This window comes from Heterocephalus glaber, unplaced genomic scaffold (assembly GCF_053883595.1).
Source record: "Heterocephalus glaber isolate CG9 unplaced genomic scaffold, H.glaber_assembly_v1.0 deba00001444, whole genome shotgun sequence".
NCBI lineage: Eukaryota > Metazoa > Chordata > Mammalia > Rodentia > Bathyergidae > Heterocephalus > Heterocephalus glaber.
The window spans coordinates 30,804,231-30,826,937 of NW_028258297.1; the positions used below are offsets into that span (position 1 = coordinate 30,804,231).

The 22,707-nt window shown below is 42.8% G+C and overlaps 1 protein-coding gene across 2 annotated transcripts in view; it reads right to left on the minus strand.

Annotated features, from left to right (window-relative positions):
• Galnt8 (polypeptide N-acetylgalactosaminyltransferase 8) overlaps nucleotides 1-22,707 on the minus strand; it is a 50,755-nt gene that overhangs the window by 11,946 nt on the left and 16,102 nt on the right. For both annotated transcript variants that reach the window (XM_087214190.1, XM_087214191.1), the window contains exons 4-8: nucleotides 19,596-19,779; nucleotides 18,727-18,924; nucleotides 18,108-18,222; nucleotides 14,327-14,512; nucleotides 709-846 (exon numbers count right to left, since the gene is read on the minus strand). In XM_087214190.1, coding sequence (XP_087070316.1) covers nucleotides 709-846; nucleotides 14,327-14,512; nucleotides 18,108-18,222; nucleotides 18,727-18,924; nucleotides 19,596-19,779 — 821 coding nt within the window. The remainder of the gene's footprint in view (nucleotides 1-708; nucleotides 847-14,326; nucleotides 14,513-18,107; nucleotides 18,223-18,726; nucleotides 18,925-19,595; nucleotides 19,780-22,707) is intronic.

Consider the following 22,707-nt stretch of genomic DNA (forward strand, 5'->3'; position numbering starts at 1 on the left):
CACCCCGACACAGTTGGTAAGAGGCAGAGAAGGAGGACACCAACCTGCCCCCGGCCCTGCATTTTCCTTGTACAACAAAGGCACAAAACCCACCAGCCTAGTCAGGCAGGCATGGTAGCACACACCTATAATCCCAGCACTTGGGAGGATGAAGCAGGAGAGTTGCAAGTTCCAGCCCAGCCTGAATGATTTATCAAGACCTTTTCTCAAAAGAAAGAATAACAAGAAAGGGTTGGAGATGCAGCTCAGGGTGAAGGCCCTGGCTTCCATCCCCAGTGCTACAAAAATAGGAAGGAAAGAAGAGAGGAAAGGAGGAAGGCAGGAAGGGAAAAAAGAAAAGAGAAAAATGGAAGGAAAAAAAGAAACCACCAGCTAAGAGTGGAGCTGGGCCCTGGCAGCATTTGCTGAGACTGGGAAACAGATGAAGCCTTAAGGTGCTGCTGAGATGTGGCTTCCTGTGCACAGCACCCCAGCAGACAGAAGGGCGACCCGGACTCAGGCTGCTGGCCAAGACCAAGAGGGTGGGCAGGGCTGGCGCTAGCAGGACCAGAGGGAGAAAGAAGGAAGAGGGGTAGGAACTGGGGAGCAAGAGAGGAAAGGCCAGGAAGGGACAGGGTGGGTTTGGGGTGGGGACTCATGTAATTTGGGTTTCATTGTCTTTGACCACCATACTTTTAAAATCCAAAAAAGCAGTTTCACAATACATACTCTTCCATACCCCACGATGTCATGGATTGGCTTCAGGATTGGATAAACATTTTTCAGGTACCAGTCAAAGGTTTTACATTTCAGTTTCTCCCGGAGTGCTCTTCTGGAAGAGATGTCTCCATAATCAATCCCAGAGTTCTGAAGAAGAAAACGAAAAGCACCATGCATTTCCATGCTTCATTCCAGGTTTCCTCCTTAACTCCACCACAGGTGCAGACCTCCAGTGAGGAAACTGAGGATTTTCCTGGTGGCCAGGGAGATCCTTCACATTTTGTATTTCCAGGGAAAATGGAAAAGCCATGAGTCCTAGGACCTCTTCTGGTTCCCTGGACATTTGTAAAGCCTGCTTGTGGGGTCCACTCAGGTTTATTTCTCAGGATTACTCCTTTTGGGGATGATATTTGCTTCAACAAGGCACATAGTATTCCTCATGATGGCCCAAACGGCTTTCAAAGGAATTCTAGCACCCAGATCTGGAGGTTAGATTCCCTAGAAGTGATATTTGTGTGTAATCCAAGTGAAGAGGCAAGAAAGAGGTAAATCAGGTGGGCATCTGCCCTCCTCCCAGAACATTCCTTTGAGGTTCATTTCAGATTGCCTCTTAGGGACAGTTCCCTCTACAGTTCGGTACACTCACAAATGTAACTCTGTAGAGGGAAAGAAAGGAGTGTACATATTTTCCTATCATACCTGGTTTACTGGGCACCAGATGAAATTCTTCCCCATGTTTTCAAACTAACTAGATTATCGGCACTTTGATAAAGGGAGGGGTTTAGTTGCTTTTGTTTTTTGCTTTTGTTTGCTTTGGTTTGGTTGGTTGGTTTGTCTGGTATTGGGCACTGACACCTTTGTTCAAGGGTCTTTGTACTGAGCTAAATTCCCAGTGCTTTTTAAAAATTTTTGAGATAGCATCTAAGTCACTAAACTGCCCAGTCTGTGCTGGAACTTTCCATCCTCCTGCCTCAGCTTCTCAGAGGGCTGGGGTTACAAGTGTGTGTCACCTGTACAGGTGTGTCTCACAGGTGTGTGTACAGGTGTGTGTCACCTCCAAAGGAAGGGCTTTGATGACCCTGAATTCTGAAGAAGGCTCAGGCATTTCTGCACATATTTACCTTCTCCATCCCAGTGTGCTCCATGTTTAACCTGGATCCTGACTCCATCCTGTTTCCAGACTTTCCTTTCTAGATCTCTTCCACACTCTCCCGCCACCCTGACTCACTTGCTTCCTGGAAGCTACTTTTCAGATCCAGAGTGGTGGAAGGAGAGAGTTTGCTGATGAGATGATTGTTCTCTGTATGCCGAATGTGCTTGAGCCCAGAGCTGGAGCCGGGGTCGGGGAGAGGCAGCATATCACACTGAGGTCAGGCCACCAGAGCAGCAGACGTCGACTCAGCCAAGTGGATCATCCTCATTTGAGTGCCTCCAATAGAATTGCAGTACCTCCCCGCACCATGCCACTGCACCAGCCATACCCAAATGCTCTTAAGACATGGAATACCTGATGTGCAATTGTCCCCCCAAATAACCCCCCAGTGTGGGAGAAAGCTGACACATTTCCTTGGTTTGAATGTCATCTCTGCTACTTACCACCTTCATCGAAATCTTTCTAACTCTCTGTGTCTTGGCTTGCTAGTCTGTGAGACACACCTACAGCTATATCCTGTAGTTCATGAGCTAATTTATAAAACAGTGTCTGGGCTTCTGGAGGATGGTGTAATGGTGAGCAGCAGAGAAACAGTCCCTCCAGGATTTGGAGTCCAGATGCTGGAACACAGCAAAATGAGGAAGAGAAGATACTTCCATGGCAAAGAACACCTGAAGAAATTCATGACCACCAAACCAGAACTCCGAAGTGTTCTGAAGGACATTCTAGAAAGAGATAACAAGGCCTACAACTCCATGAACCCCAACAGAATGAGTCCAACATGCAAGGCAAACAATTAAATAGAAGGGAAAGAGAGAAGTAACAACAGGCAACTAATATAACGACAAGATATTTTAATACCTATAAGTTATAGCCATTGATGTGAATGGTCTCAATTCACCAATCAAGAGAAACAGATTGGGAGAATGGATCAAGAAGCAAGACCCAACAATATGCTACATACAAGAAACATATTTAACTCAAAAAAATTCATAGACTGAAAGTTAAAGAATAAGGAACAAAAATGATTAAAATGAATAATTGATAATTTGAAATAGGAAGAAAAGGTCCAAAGGGGTAGGGGAAGTGGGAGGGGAAAGAGGAAAGAAAGAAGGGAAAGGAAAAATTATGAGAAAAGGAAAAAATGGAAACAAGGTTTTTGTAAATAGGGAAGGGAGCACAGGGAATGGGGAAAAAAATAAGAGCCAAGATACTTCATGTACAAGTACAAGCACTCAATGATAAATGTAAATGTATTGTGTACCTAAAATATACCAATAAAATAATTTAAGCAAAAGAAAAAAAAGAGTAAGGAACAATACTCCATGCAACAGGAATCCAGAAATAAAGGAGAGGCATTTGCAGACAAAGTAGACTTCAAGCCAAGACTGATCAGAAGAGACTAAGAAGGCCATGATATACTTATTATGAGAACAATCCAAGAGGAACAGATAATAATCATAAATATATATGCTGCAAATATAGGCCCATCTAACTAAAACAAACACTAATTGACATGAAAAATCAGGTAGGCACTAACACAATTGTAATGGGAGAACTTAACACCCCATTGTCACAAATAGGTCAACCAGACAAAAAATCAAGAAAGAAATATCAGAACTGAAGCAAACTTTTGAACAAATGAACTTAGTAAATGTGTATAGTGTTCCATTCCACAATATTAGAATACACATTCTTCTCAGCTGCACATGGGACCTTCTCCAAAATAGACCACATAGCTCATAGAACATGCTTCTGTAAATGAGAAGGAATTGAAATTATCCCATGCATATTATCAGACAATAGTGCAATGAAATTGGAAGTCAATGGCAAAAGAAACCACAAGAACTTCATAAATGCATGGAAATTAAATAACACACTCCTGAACAACCAATGGGTCACAGATGAAATTAAAGAAATTAGACAGTTTCTACAATTAAATGATAATGCCTCAATGAATTTGTGAGATGCAATGGAAGCAATCATCTGAGGAAAATTTATAGTGGTGAATTCTCAGAGTGAGCTCCACCAAGGGGAAATTCCAGGGGAAATGAGGTTGAAAAGTCTGATAATCAACCACCTGAACATTCTGAACTGATAGTACAGGAAGTAACAAAGAAGATGAATGAGGCTCTAGAAAAATTCGAAACAGAAATAATCTCCCAGATAACTACAGAGATGATAAGCAGAGTGAAAGACATGATTAGAGACTCTAGAACAGAAACAGATAAAAAAAATAGATAACCTACAATGTGGGAAAAAAATTTTAGCAGCTGTACCTCAGACAAAGGACTACTATCTAAAATATATAAAGAACTGAAAAAAATCAGACGGCCCCCCCAATTCAAAGACCCAATTCAAAACTGGGCATCTGAAATGAACAGACATTTCTCAGACAAAGAAGTAAAAGCAGCAAATAAACGTATGAAAAAATGTTCAACACTACTGGTAATTCGAGAGATGAAGATGAAAACAACACTGAGATTCCACCTCACCCCAGAGAGAATGGCTGCTATCAAGAAGCCAACCAATAACAAATGCTGGCGGGGGTGTGGGGAGAAAGGAACCCTTCTGCATTGTTGGTGGGAGTGCAGACTGGTGCAACCACTGTGGAAATCAGTATGGAGACACCTCAAAGAACTAGGGCTGGAGGTCCCATTTGACCCAGCTATTCCCCTGCTGGGTATCTTCCCAAAAGAATTAAAAGAATCATACCACAGCGATATACGCTCACACATGTTTATAGCAGCACAGTTTGTAATAGCTAAAACTTGGAAACAGCCCAAGTCCCCATCAACTGGATAAAGAAGATGTGGGGTTTTTTTTTTATAAAATGGAGTACTACTCACCCATAAAGAATGAGAAACTAGAGACATTTATAGCTAAATGGATGCATATTGAGACCACACTCTTAAGTGAAATAAATAGGACACACATGTGTAAATACTGAATAGCTTCTCTAGTGTGAGAAACTGAAAGTGTAAATAAGTATTAAAATTAACAATTGATAATTTGAAATAGGAAGAAAAGGTCCAAAGGGTTGGGGTAAGTGGGAGGGGAAAGAACAGAAGGGAAAGGAAAAATTATGAGAAAAGAAAAAATGGAAACAAAGTCTTTGTAAATAGGGAAGGGTGCACAGGGAATGGGGAAAAAATAAGAACCAAGATACATCATGTACAGGTACAAGCACCCAATGATAAATGTAAACATATTGTATACCTAAAATGTACCAATAAAAGAATTTAAGCAAAAAAAAAATAGATGAGTTCAAGACCATGATAGAAGCCATGAATGTCCAGAAGAGGAAAGAAATGGTAACTATGAATGCCCAACATGGGAAAGAAATGGAAATCATGAGACAGATTAAAACAGGTATCCAGGAGATTAAAAACTCTATTGAAAGCATACACAGCAGACTGAGCCAATCTGAAGACAGAATATCAGATATAGAAGACAGGATGATGGTCAGTGACCATGAAAAGCAAGATCTCTTAAAAATAGTAAGAGACCATGAGAAATCAATCCAATAGCTCCTAGATGACACAAAGAAGAATAATATAAGACTGATAGGAGTCCATGAAAAGTAGGAGAAAGTACAAATGACATAAAAAAAAACTGTTCACAGAATTAATGACAGAAAACTTCCCAAACAGAGCAAAAGAATTTGACATACAGATAAATGAGGCATATAGGACTCCAACTAGCCATGATCAAAAAGCATCTACACCTAGACATATAATAAAGACCCCTGAAACCCAACAGAAGAAAAAAAATAATATAAGCCAGTAGAGAAAAGAAACAAATCATATACAAAGGAAAGCCCATCATAATCACAGCAGACTTCTTTCTCAACACAAACCCTCAAGTCAAGGAGAGCCTGGGATGACTTATTTCAAGCCTTAAAAGAAAACAAACTACAACCTAGATTGTTGTATCCTGCAAAACTATCTTTCAAAATTGATGCGGAAATAAGGTGCTTCCATGACAAAGAACACCTGAGAAACTTCATGAATACCAAACCAGCAGTCCAAACAATTCTAAACAATATCCTAGAAAAAGACAATGACGGTCACAACTCCATGAGGCCCAACAGAGCAAAGCCATCATGCAAGGCAAGAAATTAAAGGGAGAGGGGGAAAAATAAAAAATAAAAGAGCCAACAACATGAAAATAACACAACAATGATAAGTCAATACAAATCAGTTATAACCATCAATGTTAATGGCCTCAATTCACCAATCAAAAGAAACAGAATGGGACTGGGGATTTAGCTCAGTGGTTCCACTGCCTGCCTCTCAAGTGCAAGGTCCTGAGTTCAAACCCTGGTACCAAAAAAAGAAAGAGAGAGAGACTGGCAGAATGGATTGAGAAGCAAAATCCAACAATATGCTATATACAAGAAATGCACCTAGTTCAAAAAGAAACTCATAGAAAATGGAAAAATAGGAACAAAATCTTTGTAAATAGGGAGGACTGGAGGGATTGAAGGGAGGGCTTGGCAAGGGTGAAAAACAAGAACCAAGAGAGACTATGTAAAGGTGCAAATTTCCAATGATGAATGTCATTATATTGTATACCTAAAATGTACCAATGATTAGAATGAATAATTGATAATGTAAAATAGGAAGAAAAGGTCCAAAAGTGTAGGGGTAGTGGGAGGGGCAGGGGAAAGAAAAGAAGGGAAAGGAAAAAATGATGAGAAATGGAAATAAAGTCTTTGTAAATAGGGAAGGGTGGAGGGCATGAAGGGAGGGCTAGGAATGAGGAAAAAATAAGAACCAAGATGCATTATATAAAGGTAAAATTCCCAATGAGAAATGTAATTGTGTTGTATACCTACAATGTACCAACAAAAGAATTTAATACAAAAAAAAAAAAGAAAGAAACTCATAGACTGAAAGTAAAAGGATGGAAAACAGTTCTCCATGTGACAGGAACCCAGAAAAAAGCAGGGGTAGCTATCTTATTTGCAAACAAAGTAAATTTCAAACCAAAACTAATTAAGAGAGTCAAAGATGGTCACTACATCCTTGTAAAGGGGACAATCCAAGAGGAAGAGATGACAATCATAAATATATATGCACCAAATACTAATGCCCCAACTATACAAAACAAATATTAAGGGACATGAAAAACCAAATAAGCTCTAATACAATTGTAGTGGGGGACCTCAATACCCCACTATCACAAATAGACAGATCATCTGGACAAAAAATTAACAACAAAATACTAGAACTAAACCAAGCTTTTGAACAAATGGACTTAATAGACGTCTACAGAGTGTTCCTCCCCACAAAATCAGAATATACATTCTTCTTGGCTGCACATGGGTCACTCTCCAAAATACACCACATACTAGCTCATACAACATATTTAAGTAAATGCAAAGGAATTGAACTTATCCTGTGTATATTATCAGACCATACTGCAATTAAACTAGAGATCAACAGCATAAGAAACCACAAGAGCTTCACAAACACATGGAAACTAAATAACACTTTCCTGAACAACCAATGGATCACAGAGGAAATTAAAGAAGAAATTGGACAGTTTTTACAATTAAATGATAATGCCAGTACAATACTCACGAATCTATGGAACACAATGAAAGCAGTTCTGCAAGAGAAATTCATAGCAGTGAATGCCCACACTAGAAAAACAGAGTGAGCTCAAAGAAACAACCTAATGCTGAATCTTAAGCTCCTAGAAAATGAAAAGCAAGACAAACCCAAAGATGTACAAGGGAGGAAAATATAAAGATCAGAGCAGAAATCAATGCAATGGAGACTAAGAGAATGATACAAAAAAATCAGCAAAGAGTTGGTTTTTCAAAAGCATAAATAGAATCAATAAACCCTTAGCCAAACTAATCAAAAAAAGGAAAGGAAAGGCTCAAATCCATGCAATTAGGAACAAAAAAGGTGAAGTCACAACAGATTGAGCAGAAATCCAGAGGATCATCAATACCTACTTCTAGAACCTGTAATCTAATAAAATGGAAAACACAGAACAAATGGACAGATTTCCAGATACATATGAATTACTAAAGTTGAATGAAGAAGATATAAAAATTCTAAACACCCCAATTACAATCAGTGAAATTGAAAACATAATTAAAACTTTACCAACAAAGAAAAGCCCAGGTCCTTATGGCTTCACTGCTGAATTCTACAAGACATTTAGAGAGGAACTATTGCCACTACTCTTTAAACTTTTCAATGAAATTGAAAGGGAAACAATATTTCCAAATTAATTCCTGGAATCAAATATTACTTTCATTCCAAAATCAGAGAAAGACCCAACCAAAAAAGAGAGCTACAGACCAATCTCCCTAATGAACATAGATGCAAAAGTCCTCAATAAGATACTGCCAAACAGAATACAGAGGGTCATCAAGAAGATCATACACCCTGACCAAGTGGGATTCATCTCAGTGATGCAAGGATGGTTCAACATATGTAAATCAATAAATATAATACACTATATTAACAGAGTCAAGGACAAAAACCATATGATCATCTCAATAGATGCAGAAAAAGCATTTGACAAAGTTCAACACCCATTCATGATAAAAATTCTGCAGAAAATTGGAATAGATGGTCTTTTTCTCAACTTGATAAAGGTTATCTATGAAAAACCAACAGCCAACATCATACTAAATGGTCAAAACCCAAAAAATTTCATGCTAAAATCAGGAATAAGACAAGGATGTCCACTATCACCACTCCTGTTCAATATAGTTTTGGAAACATTAGCCACAGCAATTAGACAAGAGAAAGAAATAAAAGCAATAAAGATAGGAAAGGAAGAAGTTAAACTGTCATTATTTGCTGATGATATGATACTCTACATAGAAGACCCAGAAAACTCCACCAAAAGACTTCTAGACTTAATTGACAGATTCAACAGAGTAGCTGGATACAAGGTCAACACTCAAAAATCAATAGCCTTCTTGAACACAAATAACAGACTCACTGAGCGAGAAATTAGGGAAACAATCCCTTTCATAATAGCATCCAAATAAATGAAATATCTAGGAATCAATCTAACAAAGGAAGCAAAAGACCTCTACATTGAGAACTACAGCACTCTGAAAAAAGTGATCAAAGAGGATATAAGAAAATGGAAAGACATCCCCTGTTCCTGGGTAGGAAGAAGCAATATAATGAAAATGGCCATACTTCCAAAACTGCCATACAGATTCAATGCAATCCCAATTGAAATCCCAACAGTATATTTCACAGAACTAGAGAAAACAATCCAAAATTTCATTTGGGGGGCCAGGAATTTAGCTCAGTGGTTCTGCCACCTGCCCCACAAGTGCAAGGACCCAAGTTCAATCCCCGGTACAAAAAAATTTTTTTCATTTGGAACCAGAAGAGACCTGAATAGCAAAAGCAATTCTAGGCAACAGAGACATGGTAGGGGATATCACAATCCCCAACTTGAAACTATACTACGAAGCCACTCTGATAAAAACAGCATGGTACTGGCAAAGAAACAGACCAGAGGATCAGTGGACTAGATTAGAAGATGAAGAAACAACTCCAGACATACTCAGCCAACTCATCTTTGACAAAGGAGCCAACCATCCCCACTGGAGGAAAGATAGCTTCTTTAATAAATGGTGTTGGAAAAATTGGATTTTGACTTGCCAAAGATTAAAACTAGACCCTTATCTTTCACCATGCACTAAACTAAAATCAAAGTAGATTAAAGATCTAAATATTAAAACACAAACACTAAACTTGCTGGAAGACAAGTTAGGTAGAACTCTTGAAGACATTGGCATAGGAAAAGACTATGAACAAAACCTCAGTAGCACAGAAACTAGCACAAAGAATCAACAGCTGGGATCTCATCTTATTAAAAAGCTTCTGCACTGCAAGAGAAACCACCAACAGAGCTAACAGACAACCTACAATGTGGAAAAAATTTTTTACCAGCTGTACCTCAGAGAAAGACTACTATCTAGAATATATAAAGAACCTTAAAAAATCAGGACCCCCTCCCAAATATAAAGACCCAATTCAAAAATGGGCATCTGAAATGAACAGACATTTCTTAGACAAAGAAGTAGAAATAGCAAATAAACATATGAAAAAATGTTCAGCATCACTGATCATTCGAGAGATGCAGATGAAAACCACACTGAGATTCCACCTTACCCAGAAAGAATGGCTGCTATCAAGAAATCAACCAATAACAAATACTGGCAGGGTTGTGGGGAGAAAGGAACTCTTCTTCATTGTTGGTGGGATTGCAAACTGGTGCAACCACTGTAGAAATCAATATGAAGATACCTCAAACAACTAGGATTAGAAGTCCCATTTGACCCAGCTATTTCTCTGCTGGGTATCTTCCCAAAAGAATTAAAAGAATCATACCACAGTGATATATGCTCACCCATGTTTATAGCAGCACAGTTTGTAATAACTAATACTTGGAAGCAGCCCAATTGTCCATCAACTGGAGACTGGGTAAAGAAGATGTGGGTTTTTTTATAAAATGGAGTACCACTCAGCCATAAAGAATGAGAAACTAGAGATATTTATAGCTAAGTGGATGCACATTGAGGCCATACTCGTAAGTGAAATAAATAGGACACATGTATGTAAATACCAAATAGTTTCTCTGGTGTGAAAAACTAAAAGTGTAAATAAGGATCAAAATGTATAATTGATATTGTGAAATAGGAAGAAAAGGTCTAAAGGAGTAGCGGAAGTGGGAGGGGAAGGGGGAAGGAAAGAAGGGAAAAGAAAAAACATGAGAAAAGGAAAAAAATGGAAACAAAGTCTTTATAAATAGGGAAGGGTGGAGAGGGTGAAGGGAGGGCCGGGAATGGGGAAAAAAATAAGAACCAAGATACGTCATGTAAAGGTACAAGATCCCAATGATGAATGTAACGAAAATGAAGAGCAAATCAAACCCAGAGCTCATACAAGGGAGAAAATTATAAAGATCAGAGCAGAAATTAATGTAATTAAGACTAAGAAAACCATACAAAGAATCAATGAATCCAAGAGTTGGTTCTTTGAAAAATTAAATAAAATTGATAAACCCTTAGTCAACCTTATCAAAAAAAAGGAAAGAAAAGCCACAAATCCACACAATTAGGAATGAAAAGGGTGAGATCACAAAGAATCCTTTGGAAATCCAGAAGATCATCAGTACCTATTTTGAGAACCTGTATTCTAATAAGATGGAAAACACAGAAGAAATGGACAGATTCCTGGATACATATGAATTACCAAAGCTGGATCAAGAACATACAAAAATTCTAAATAAAATGACAGGTGTGGTGGCACATGCCTGTAATTCCAGAAATTGGGAGGCTGAGACAGGAGGATCACTGTGAGTTTCAGGCCAGCCTGACCTACATAGTGAGACCCTGTCTCAAAAAAATATCTAAATAAGCCAATATCAGTCAATTAAATTGAACATATAATTAAAAACCTACCAACAAAGAAAAGCCCAGGTCCTGATGGATTCACTGCTGAATTCTACAAGAAATTTAAAGAAAACTTAATGGCACTATTCCTCAAACTCTTTAATGAAATTGAAAGGGAAGCAATACTCCCAAACTCATTCCTGGAAGCAAACATCACCCTCATACCAAAACCCAGAAAAGAATCCAGCCAAAAAAAGAGAACTACAGACTAATTTCCCTAACAAACATAGACATAAAAATCCTCAGGAAGATACCAGCAATGCCAACAAATGCAGAATGCATTTGCAAGTCATCAAGAAGTTTATACACCGTGACCAAATAGGATCCATCCCAGGGATGCAGAGATGGTTCAACACATGCAAATCAATAAATATAATACACCACATGACAGAGCCAAGGACAAAAATCACATGATCATCTCAATAGATGCAGAAAAAGCATTCAACAAAGTCCAAAACCCATTTATGATAAAAACCCTTCAGAAAATTGGAATAGAGGATCTTTACCTCAATTTGATAAAAGCCATCTATGACAAACCAACAGCCAACATCATACTAAATGGACAAAAACTGAACACTTTCACCCTAAAATCAGGAATGAGATAAGGATGTCCACCGTGACCATTCTTATTCAATATAGTTCTGGAAACATTAGCCAGAGCAATTAGGCAAGAGAAACAAATAAAACGAATGAGAATAGAAAAGGAAGAAGTTAAATTATCATTATTTGCAGATGACATGATACTCTACAGAGAAGACCCCAAAAACTCCACCAAAATACCTCTAGATTTAATAACCAAATTCAATAGTGTATCTGGATACAAAGTCAACTCTCAAAACTCAATAGCCCTCCTGGACATGAATAACAAAATCACCGAGAGAGGAATTAGGGAAACCACATCTTTCAAAACAGCATCCAAAAATGAAGTACTTCAGACTCAATCTAATGAAGAAAGTAAAAGAACTTAACACTGAAAATTACAGCCCTCTGAAAAAGGAGATCAAAGAGGATATCAGAAAATGGAAATCTATCCCTTGTTCTTGGGAAGGAAGAACCAATGAAGTGAAAATGGCCATACTTAAAAATCATTATACAGATTTAGTGCAAAGTCAATCAAAAAACCAATTGTATACCTCACAGAATTAGAGAAAACAACCCTAAAATTCATTTGTAACCACAAGAAACCTAGAAGAGAAAAAGAAATTTTGGGCAACAAAGACAAGGCAGGAGTCATCACAATCCCTGACTTGAAATTATAGTACAAAGCTACTGTGATAAACCAGCATGGTACTGGCAAAAAAAAAGGACCCAAGGATGAATGGAACAGATTAGAAGATGCAGAAACAACTCCAAATACACTCAGCCACCTCATCTTTGACAAAGAGGCCAAACACTTTCACTGGAAGAAAGACAGCCTCTGTAATAAATGGTGTTGAAAAACTGGTTATCCACATGCTGAAGATTAAAATTAGATCAATATCTCTCACCATGCACTAAACTAAAATGAAAATGGATCAGAGATCTAAATAATAAAGCAGAAATACTAAATCTGCTGAAAGATAGGATAGGTAGAACTCTTGAAGACATTGGTGTAGGCAAAGACTTTATGAACAAAACCCAGACCACACAGGAAATACCACAAAAAATTAACTGGGATCATCTCTTATTTAAAAACTTTTCCACAGAAAAAGAAACCACCAACAGAGTGAAGAAACAACCCGTAGTGTGGGAAAAAAATTTTGTCAGCTGTTTCCGAGATGAAGGACTAATATATATAATGAACTCAAAAAAATCAGACCCCAAATTTAAAGACCCAATCCAAAAATGGGCATTTGAAGTGAATAGATACTTCTCAGATGAAAAAGTAGAAGTGGCAAATAAAGATATGAAAAATGTTCAATATCACTGGTCATTTGAGAGATGCAGATTAAAACAACACTGAGATTCCAGCTAACTCCAAAAAGAATGGTCATTATCAAGAAATCAACCAATAACAAATGCTGGCAGGGCTGTGGGGAAAAGGAACCCTTCTCCACTGTTGGTGGGAGTGCAGACTGGTGCAACCACTGTGGAAATCAGTGTGGAGATACTTCAAAGAACTAGGACTAGAGAGAGGCTTCATTTGACCCAGCTATTCCCCTTCTTGGTATCTTCATGAAAGAATTAAAAGCATCACACCACAGTGATATATGCACACCCATCTTTATAGCAGCACAATTTGTAATAGCTAAATCTTGGAAACAGCCCAAATGCCCATCACAGGTGAATGGACAAAGATGCGGATTTTTTTGGTATGAGGTATTGAATTTGGGACCTTGCACTTTCCAGGCAGACAGAGGAGCCACTGAGCTAAATCCCCAGGCTGATGTGGATTTTTTATACAATGGAGTATTACTCTGTCATAAAGAGGGATAGGTTTGAGACATGTCTAGGTAAAGGATGCACCTTGAGGACACACTTTTAAGTGAAATAAATCGAACATACATATGTAAATATTGCATTGTCTGTCTGCTGTGAGAAACTTAAAGGGCAAATAAGGACCTAATGTATAACAGATATTGTGGAATAGGAAGAAAATGTTCAAATGGGAAGGGGAACTAGGGAGGGGGGAGGGGGAAAGGAAGGAAGGGAGAAGGTATTTTAAAAAGAGAAAAAATGGAAGGGAAAATGGAAACAAAGCTTTTGTAAATAAGAGGGAGTAAAGCAATTGACAGGAGGGGAGGAGAATGGAAAAAAGAAGAATCAAAATACATCATGTACAGGTGCAAATTCCCTATGATGAATGTGATCATTGTGTATATCTAGAATGTACCAATAAAATATTAAAAAGTCAATAAATAATAAGTGTCTGGACTATAGCACTGTCATATACATGTGAAATGTCACTATGGCCACACTCTCTGGCTATAACCCGAATGTGTTAGAACCGGGATGACACATTTCTTCTCCCTGTCCCACTCCCCCCATTCCCACCACCTGCTCCATTCTTTGTTTCCTTCTGCTTCCCTTCAGCCGGGACCAACCTGAAGCGGTAAGTTCCAGGCCAGGTAGACCATGTGTCTGTACTCATCCATCCAGACCTCAGCCACACGCAGGGCATTGCGCTTCAGTGCAGCGCCCAGATCTGAGGCGTAGGGCTTGTGGTGTCGCTCTAGGTGGGCCACACGGGAGCAGGGTAAGACCTCGATCTTCCCTCCACACTGCCACACCTGCAAGAGACGGGCTGGCACTGCAATCGGTGAACAGCGTGACCTCTTGACTCACAGGGTGACCCTAAGAGTTATTTAAAGACTACAGTGTTTGTCTTCCCGCTCCCACCTCTAGGTTGCCTCGCTTCCTAGCTAAACCATCCTTCCTTAGCAGCCTGCCAAAGTGCTTCACTCCTGTCACCAAACAGCCACTGGCAACCCACCTCCTTCAGGAAGTTCTCCTAAAAGGACCGGAAGAGAGGCCCTTCTGTTCCCTCAGCCCTAAGGACAGAGCCGAGGTCCTGAGAGGCACAGTGTCCTCAGACCCCGCTCACCAGATTTAGCCTCTCCCTGCCTGCACGCTAGATACAGGGTCAGGAGCCAGAGAGACCCTGAGGCAGCCTCCATGACCCCCTGCCTGGTGTCCACCCCCTGCCTGATCCCCTTCCCTTGGCTGTGGGCTTATGAGCTTCTTCTGACCCCTGGGATGTGACCAAGTTTACAGAATCAGAACTTGGTTACTATCTGTGTTTACACCACACAAGCTGGCAGTGCCCATCTGGCTGGGAGACACTGTGCCTCACAGGTTTTGCAGAAGCCGGGATGTTGTGAGCTACGTATGGGGAGGGCCACATGGCAAGAACCAAGAGCGGCTTCCAGCTATGCATCAAAATGCTGACTGTTCTGCTCCCTCAGTGCAGCACACATGAAGGAACTGAGCGCTATCCCTAAGCACTCGACCCTGAAGGCAGACCTTCTGCAGCCCAGCCTATGTGAGAACCAGCCCGGTCTACCCCTCGGCTCCAGCTTTGCCAAGGACCCAGCGAAGCTGCAGACCCCTGACCTACAGAAGCTGTGGGATAAAGAATGCGCCTTGCTTTGAGACACTAGTTCATGATAATATTGTTACACAGCAATAGACACCAACGCAAAAGCTACCATGACTTCTGATCCTATAAATGTTCTCCCTTAGAACCTCAATGGGTGCAAAAATACTCATCCAAACATGCTTGCATTCTAAGACTGGGCTTAGAAAGTGCTTTCACACTGTGGACGATAGAACTAGCTAATCACGCCGGGTTGACATCACACACGCGTGTCCAGGTGAGCTGCAGTTCCTGGGAGCAAATTCACTCCCAGAAGAAGTCGAAGCCTACTGCACTTGGGCCAGTGGTGCCCCTGAGCTGAGGGTGGGTAGTTGCACTCTGCTGGCTCTGTTAATACATCTAAAAGAGTGTCCTCCTGAGGAGCCAGTTCCGCTGTGTGACTTCCAATTTTTTTCATCCCTTTCTCCACTTATTAACTCATAGACCTCTCCACCTAGCATCCCACAACCCAGAATAATGGAGTGAAAAGACCAAACTTGGAAGTCAAACTGATTTGTGTTCAAATCCTAACTGCACACCTGGCAGCTGGGGTCAAAACTTTCACCCTTGCTTGAGCCTCAACTCACTCATCTGCAGAGAGGACACGTCCACCTCCAGGCTGACAGGAGGACCCAGCGGACTTAGCAAGCACTCAGGGTGGCAGCCTCTAAGATTACCCCGAAGCGCATCCTTTCTCCACTGTCCTCCTATTTCTCCTCCATAACCCCCCAGAATCATGTGGTGATTACATTCAATTTGCTCATTCTACAGTCATGCAAATAGAAATCCAAAGAAAACTTCACTTCAATTTTCCTAGTTGATGAAAGTTTCCAATTCATAGAAATTTAGGGAAGAAAAATCATCTTTTGGCGCAAGAAACCCTCAATGCACATTCTGGACTCGGGCAACCCCATGTGAAGCTCTGGCCCCCCCATGTGAAGCTCTGGCCCAGGGTAACTTCTTCACAAATTCTGGCTTTTCTCTCCTCCCGGTACTCCCCTCTCACACATCCAGGGGCACCGGCCCTGCCGTGGCCACTAAATGTCAGGAGAAAACTCATTGTTCTCCAAGATTTGTTACTGGAGAAAGACAGAATCTAATGAAGAAAAGCGCTCAGAATCACTAACCACCAGAGCAAATCACGCTTACTGGGGTGAGGCCTGGAAGGGGCATCTCCCACCTCTCTGCTTCGGGGTTGCTGTGACATGAGCAACTTCTCCTCCGCTGTCCCACTCCCACTGTCTTCCCCCCAAGCCGGCCAACCATGGAGTAATCCAAGAGGTAAAGTAAACCTCTCCTCCATTAAGTAGTGGCTGTTGGGTATTGTGCACCAGAGACTAAGACATTGTGGGAGGGTATTTTATGCAAGAAATCTGTTCTAAATTGATTGTGATGTGTGGGATTTCTCACTCCAATGCTTCATAGCACTTTGAGCTTTTCCCTGTGGCCTCTTTTGAAACAGCACGCTTCCAACTCTAGGCCTCAGGAAACTCCATATGGCTCCACTTGACCTCTGCTGGACCACAAAAAGAATTTTCTTTCCCTAGATGGCTGCTGTACTCAGAAAAGGGCATCGCATCCAAGCTAGGCTGAGTGGTCAAATCCATGAGAATCAATTATCATTGCTTTAAACCAACAAGATTGGGACAGTTGTTATACAGCCTTTTTTTTTTTTGTAATAGCTAACGAACCTGGACCTGGATTTCTGTAGTTTTCTTAGTTTGCACCACAAATTCCCTTGTAGAGCATAAAATTTCAGGTTGTGCATTTGACCTAAACAAGCAAGAGAAGCTGCCAGGAGCAGGCAAGAGGCCTCACTGTTGAAGTGTGAAGCTGGGATTATCCTAGACACATGAAGCCTGAGAGAATGAGGACTGGACTGAGGATCTCTACGCTGCATCCATCCCTGGATTTTTCTCCTAGACTGCATCTCAGCACGGACCTTTGCCGCCATGTCCACTGCCCTGCTAGGTGCACATAGACACAGGCTGACCGCCTACATATCTGCGTTCCTTCACCCCTCCACCCACTCCACTTCTTCAGGCTTTGAACTTACAAGGAGCCGTTTTCCTCTAAGGTTGGTTTATTCTGGGAGATGCTTGGAAAATGTTTGGCATCCTCAGGGGAAAGTGGGGCAACATCTGCTTAGCCTCAACTCTACCCTTCCCCGCCACACCTCCCAGTGATGCAGTCCTACCTCAGAAGGCTGCACTCCCAAAATCCCACTGCCAACTCCTCTGAGGCCTGGTGGCTCAGAAACGAGACTGTGGCCACTTATTGAGCCAATGATATTCATCCTTTTCTAGGGTTCTAGAGATCCGATTATGTTCCGGCTATGGTTTAGATCTTAAATGTCCCCCAGAGCCATATGGTGAAGGCTGGGCCGCCAGTCTGCGGCATCGTAGGTGGTGAGACCTTTAAGAAGTGGATCTGAGTGGGCAGAAGTTAGACCGCAGGTGGGCGCGCTGGTGAAGGCATGGTGAGACTCCAGCCCTTCTCATTCTTTTACTTCCCACGTGCCAGGAGTATACAGTTTCCCCCACCATGTGCTCCCTGCTGTGATGTTTTGCCTCACTACCTGCCCAAGGGCAATAGGGCCAAGCAACCATGGACTGAACCCTCTGAAATTATGAGCCAAAACAAACACCACTTCCTTTTATGGTGTTTGCCTCAGGTATTTTGTTGCAAGGATGGAGAACCAACACACTCCCCTTTGCTTTGGCCCGTAAACAGCAGGGACAGGTACACACCCTCAAACTAAGCTCCACGTTCTCTCCTCCGTAGACCAGCATCCCGTCGTCCAGTGCCCCTATCTCTCCCAGGAAGAGCCTGTCGGCGGCCAGGATACCCATGATGGAAGGGCTTCTGTAGAAGACAAGACAGTCGCCAGCCCCTGCATGAGGAACGGGTCAGGGCGCGGTGAGGGCTGGGACGCCTAGGATAGCTTAGTCTCTGGGACCCCATCTCCGCTCTTCTGATGGTGTAGCCCTCCCTTCAACCCACAGAGGGAGCTCAGTCCTTTCGCTTCCCCCTGCCCCCTGTGCTGTCAGACTTTCTCAAAGCATCTTAAAGTTGCATCTTCTTTATCTTAGTATCCCAATTTCATAGCCTGATAATGCTTTAAGGGCCCCACGTGTCTCCTCAAATATCAAATACATTCTTTGGGTTTTGTCTGGAAGCCCCAAATAGCCCCAAATGCCTGTGGTTTCTTATCTGGGTTCATTTTTTTCTAATTGCTTATCCTTCACCCCAGCTCATCCACTTTTTTTACCCCATCATTATCACTATCACCAAACATAGACTGAACTCACACACTTCGTCCCTGCCTGCCCATGTGCTGATCAAGGCCCCAGTGCCTAGCAAACGTACCTCACTGGGGCAGTGACATCATCCAGAGCAATCCAGCTTTCTGGCACTGGGTCGTAGCGGCACCACAGTTCCCAGTTAAACCCATCCACCGCCAGTGGATATTTTGTCAGTTTGAAGTTATCAAAATGAATATTGTCAAACACAGGAGATATAATCACAGTGCGGTCTTCCTGAATCCGAGCCAAGATGGGCTCTGCCCTGGAAGAAGAGCAGGTAATAAGCCCAGCCTGAAGATAAAGGCATGCAGCAGGCACGGCAGACGAAGCCACTCCCTGCACCGTGCCCAGACACTGACTGCCTTCTTGTTTCAGGCCAGTGAGGAGGATGCTCTAGAGTCCCCAGAGTTTCTGCAGCTTTCAGGATAGTTGGGCTGCTAGCAACTGACCCATGGCAAGGGCAGCTGGTAGCCCAGTACCACCCTCAGGCCATTGGGAAGCAGGGCTATGGTCAGTATTCTGTCTGAATCTCCACTCTCTCCTGGGTCTCAGTTTGCAAAATGATGTCTTTTCCCTGTGTGGTTCTCCACATTCTCCATCTAGCCTTTATAGCATGCAATCTCAGGGCTGGGAAAAACTTTGGGAACTGAGTGGGAAATTTCTTCATTTTACAGATAACGCTGAAAATGTCTAGGTAAGTGAGGTGACTTAAGTGTTAGCAAAGTCAGGGTGAGGATCTAGCTGTGGGTGCTCCCAGCCCATTGTTATTTAACACTACACTATTTCTCTTTGCCAACCGAAATGCCTGAGTAGAAGTTTCCCTTTGTTAAGGCCTTTGGTTGGCTCGTCCTGTTTCCACAACATCCCGCCCTGTGTTCGGCACTAAGGCATTGTCCCTGTCCCGCCCTTTCCCAGGAGCACCCCTAGCCTCACCACCCAGCATTGACTTCCACATGAGCGTCCAGGATGGCAACCACGTCGGCCGCGGCGGCTCCCCAGCCCGTGTTCCGTGCGTGAGCGAGGCCTTTTCGCTCAGTGTGCCGTATTATTTTCAGTAGTCCAGGATGCAACTGGCTGTAAACCTCAATCGTTTCATCCAAGCGTGCCTTTAGTTCTCCTGCCAACCAAACACACATCCATGGAAACACTGTGTGCCGTCACCAGTGCGGGGCAGACATCTGGTGCTGTTGTAGAGTAGGGAGACTTCCTCTGGGGCAGGAGGGGCAGCTCCCCAGCCTCAGTGCGTGAAACAGGGGGCAGGCCCCGCGTCTACCCTCCTCTCCTTTCGACCTCCGGGTCCAATGTTGCCGCTCCTAATTTCCCTTCCCTCGCACGTGAACCATCTTAGCACCAGCCCTGGTTGAAATGCGTTTTATATATGGAGGAATTCTTGGAAGGACGAGTTAGGGCGGACCTGCCTTCCCTCAGGTGGAGATGCTGACGGACAGCTTTGGGCAGCACGTCTCCACCGCTAACCTCGAAAGACTGTGGAGAATCCACGAACAGCTGAGCCTGTTTGTTTGGATACCCCTCCTCGGCCTGCCCCAGGATTAACTGGGGCAGAAAGCACAGACAAAACTTTTTGCAAGCTTCTAGCTCAAGAGTTCACTCCCCAAAATTATGGAAACAAGATTCACTACTTGTAGACTGTGTTTTTCTTTCTTCTCTCCTTTTTGTTCTTATAAAGCCTGACTAGGCCTTTGTTCTCTGACTGCACCTACCAGTTGCCTCCTTTACATGGATGAAAAGTCTGCATGGGAATTCACTGAACAGTGTGCAAAACATAACCAAGTGTTCTGAGTTATTCGCTGATGATACTGACTCGCTTCATCCCGAGACTCCAATGAGGAAGATGCTACAGTATCTCCACTTACAAATGAAGAGACAGGGGCGCAGAGACAGGAAAAACCCTTCCCAGTCACACGTCCAGCGACTGCGTGTGAGCCCAGGCTGTGTTTACCGCCTCCCCACCCCCAGCCATACGCCTCAGGCACTGCGCTTTCCGGGGTGGATTCACACAGCCCTGCCCGGCTGCCGGGTCTCCTCTCTCCCCAGCGGGTGAGACTCTGGGTGGTTCCTCTCACAGGACTGGGATGAACGCCCACGTGGCTGTGGCCCTGAAACCTGCCCCAGTTTGGAACTTTTCCAGCTGCACTCGAGAGTGCCTGGCGCCGTTACTGAAGCTGCAGAAAGAGCGCCACTGAGTCTGAGGCTGGCGGTTCCTCCCAACAGCGAAGAGTGGGCAGTGTGGGAAGTGTGGGACTCGCGGGCGACCACTCCCTACACCCACCCTGCTGCGACTTTTAGGGTTAGCCTACTTTTAGGAACACCAGGAGTTAACAGGAGCTCAATAAAGAGTCGTTGGCTGTGGAATTTGCCTAAATTTGGGAAGAAAATACAGGATCACCACTACACTGACACAATTTCTAAAAGTCTTAGGTTAAATCTGTTGATGCTTAAGACATTTATTTGACAGATGCAAATAGAGCTTCACATCTAGGGAAAGAAAGGACAGGAAAATTTCTAATACCAGGTTGAGGCATCTCATCAACAGTACAAATAATACTGAGGTGAGCAGGGAGTATTAAGACAGGCTGGCATTTACCGGGAGCAAGAATGGCATGTTCTGAGCATGTTACGTGTATTATTGAGTCCCCAAAATGGCACAGTTTCCCCTATGTTTCAGACACAGGAACTTTTAATGAAGTAGTTGAGTAACTTTCCCACAAAGCTACATGAATAATAAATTCCTCTTATGGCATGTATATTATTTTCTTCAGTTTAAAATAGCAGATTTCTGAGATAAACTCAGGGAGTGCTCATTCTAGCTGGTATCTCCCCCCACCCCATCCCGTACCCACCCCACTGAGCTAAATCCCCAGCCCTCTAGCTGGTATTTCTGTGTAACAAAAAAACTCTAACTCCCATCCTAGCGACACCAGTAAAGAATGACTAACAGCACCTTTATGGGCCCACTCAAATTGCCTTGAGGGAAGATGGGAGAGGGAGAGGGGCATGTTATATCAGGGGGCAGAGTTTAGAACGATAGGGGGCCCTGCTCAGCTTCCCTTTATGTGCCTGTCCCATGTTTGCAATCCTGCATTTTCTGTCTTACTACTCCACAGAGAGATGTCTTCAGTTAAGTCTTATATACCCACCACTGACCATGGAATTAGAATCCTGTGGGGATCCCTCACACATAAAAAGGCATCTGTGGTGGTCTTCCAGCTCAATCCTTGAAGAAGCTGAGTCCCAGAGAGGTGAGAGGGCCCGCCTGGGGTGATCTCAGACAGCGAGGGAGGGGCAGCATGCTCACTGACAAGGGCCAACATCTGAAGCCTCCACTTCTTGCTGGCAAATCCAGGTGTGCAGCTTGCTGCCCGTCTTCGTGCCCAGAAATGAAAGACACTAGCTGCTTCCTTTGCTTTGGTTCTCAGTGGGATTGTGCTCTAGACATTTGAAATTCTTCCTCTTCCTCCCCCTTCTCCTCTTCCTCCTCCTCCCTTTTCTTTGTGGTAGTGGTGATTGAACCCAAGTTCTTGCCACTGAGCTACATCCCCACTCACTTTTTAAAATTATTTTTCATTTTGAGACAGGGTCTTGCTAAGTCACCACGTTGCTTAGGCTGGGCCTGAACTTACCACCCTCCTGCCTTGGCCCACCAGAGTGCTGAGACTGCAGTGTGCGCCCCCTGACTAGCAAATTCTACTCTCTTATTTCTCATCTAGTTATAGTGGAAGGATACGAAAAGAAGGTGTATCAAGGCAGACGAGAAGTACGTTTTTGTGTTTGGAAATCCAAAAGGAAGGGTCAAGTGGCCACTGTGTCTATCTTTCTCTCCACAGAGAGACTCTGCAGCCGAAAGAACTTAAAGATCCCCAGAGAAGAAGCAAATTCTGTCTTTGATGGGTCACCCCTCCAAGCCCACATAGCTAGGAAAATTGTCCTAAAACTACCCCAAATCTCTGGCTTTTTCATCTAATCCGGGTTTTCTCTTGGTGCCCAAGATTAGCACTGCTAAGAGCTACCGCTTGCTGAGGGTTAC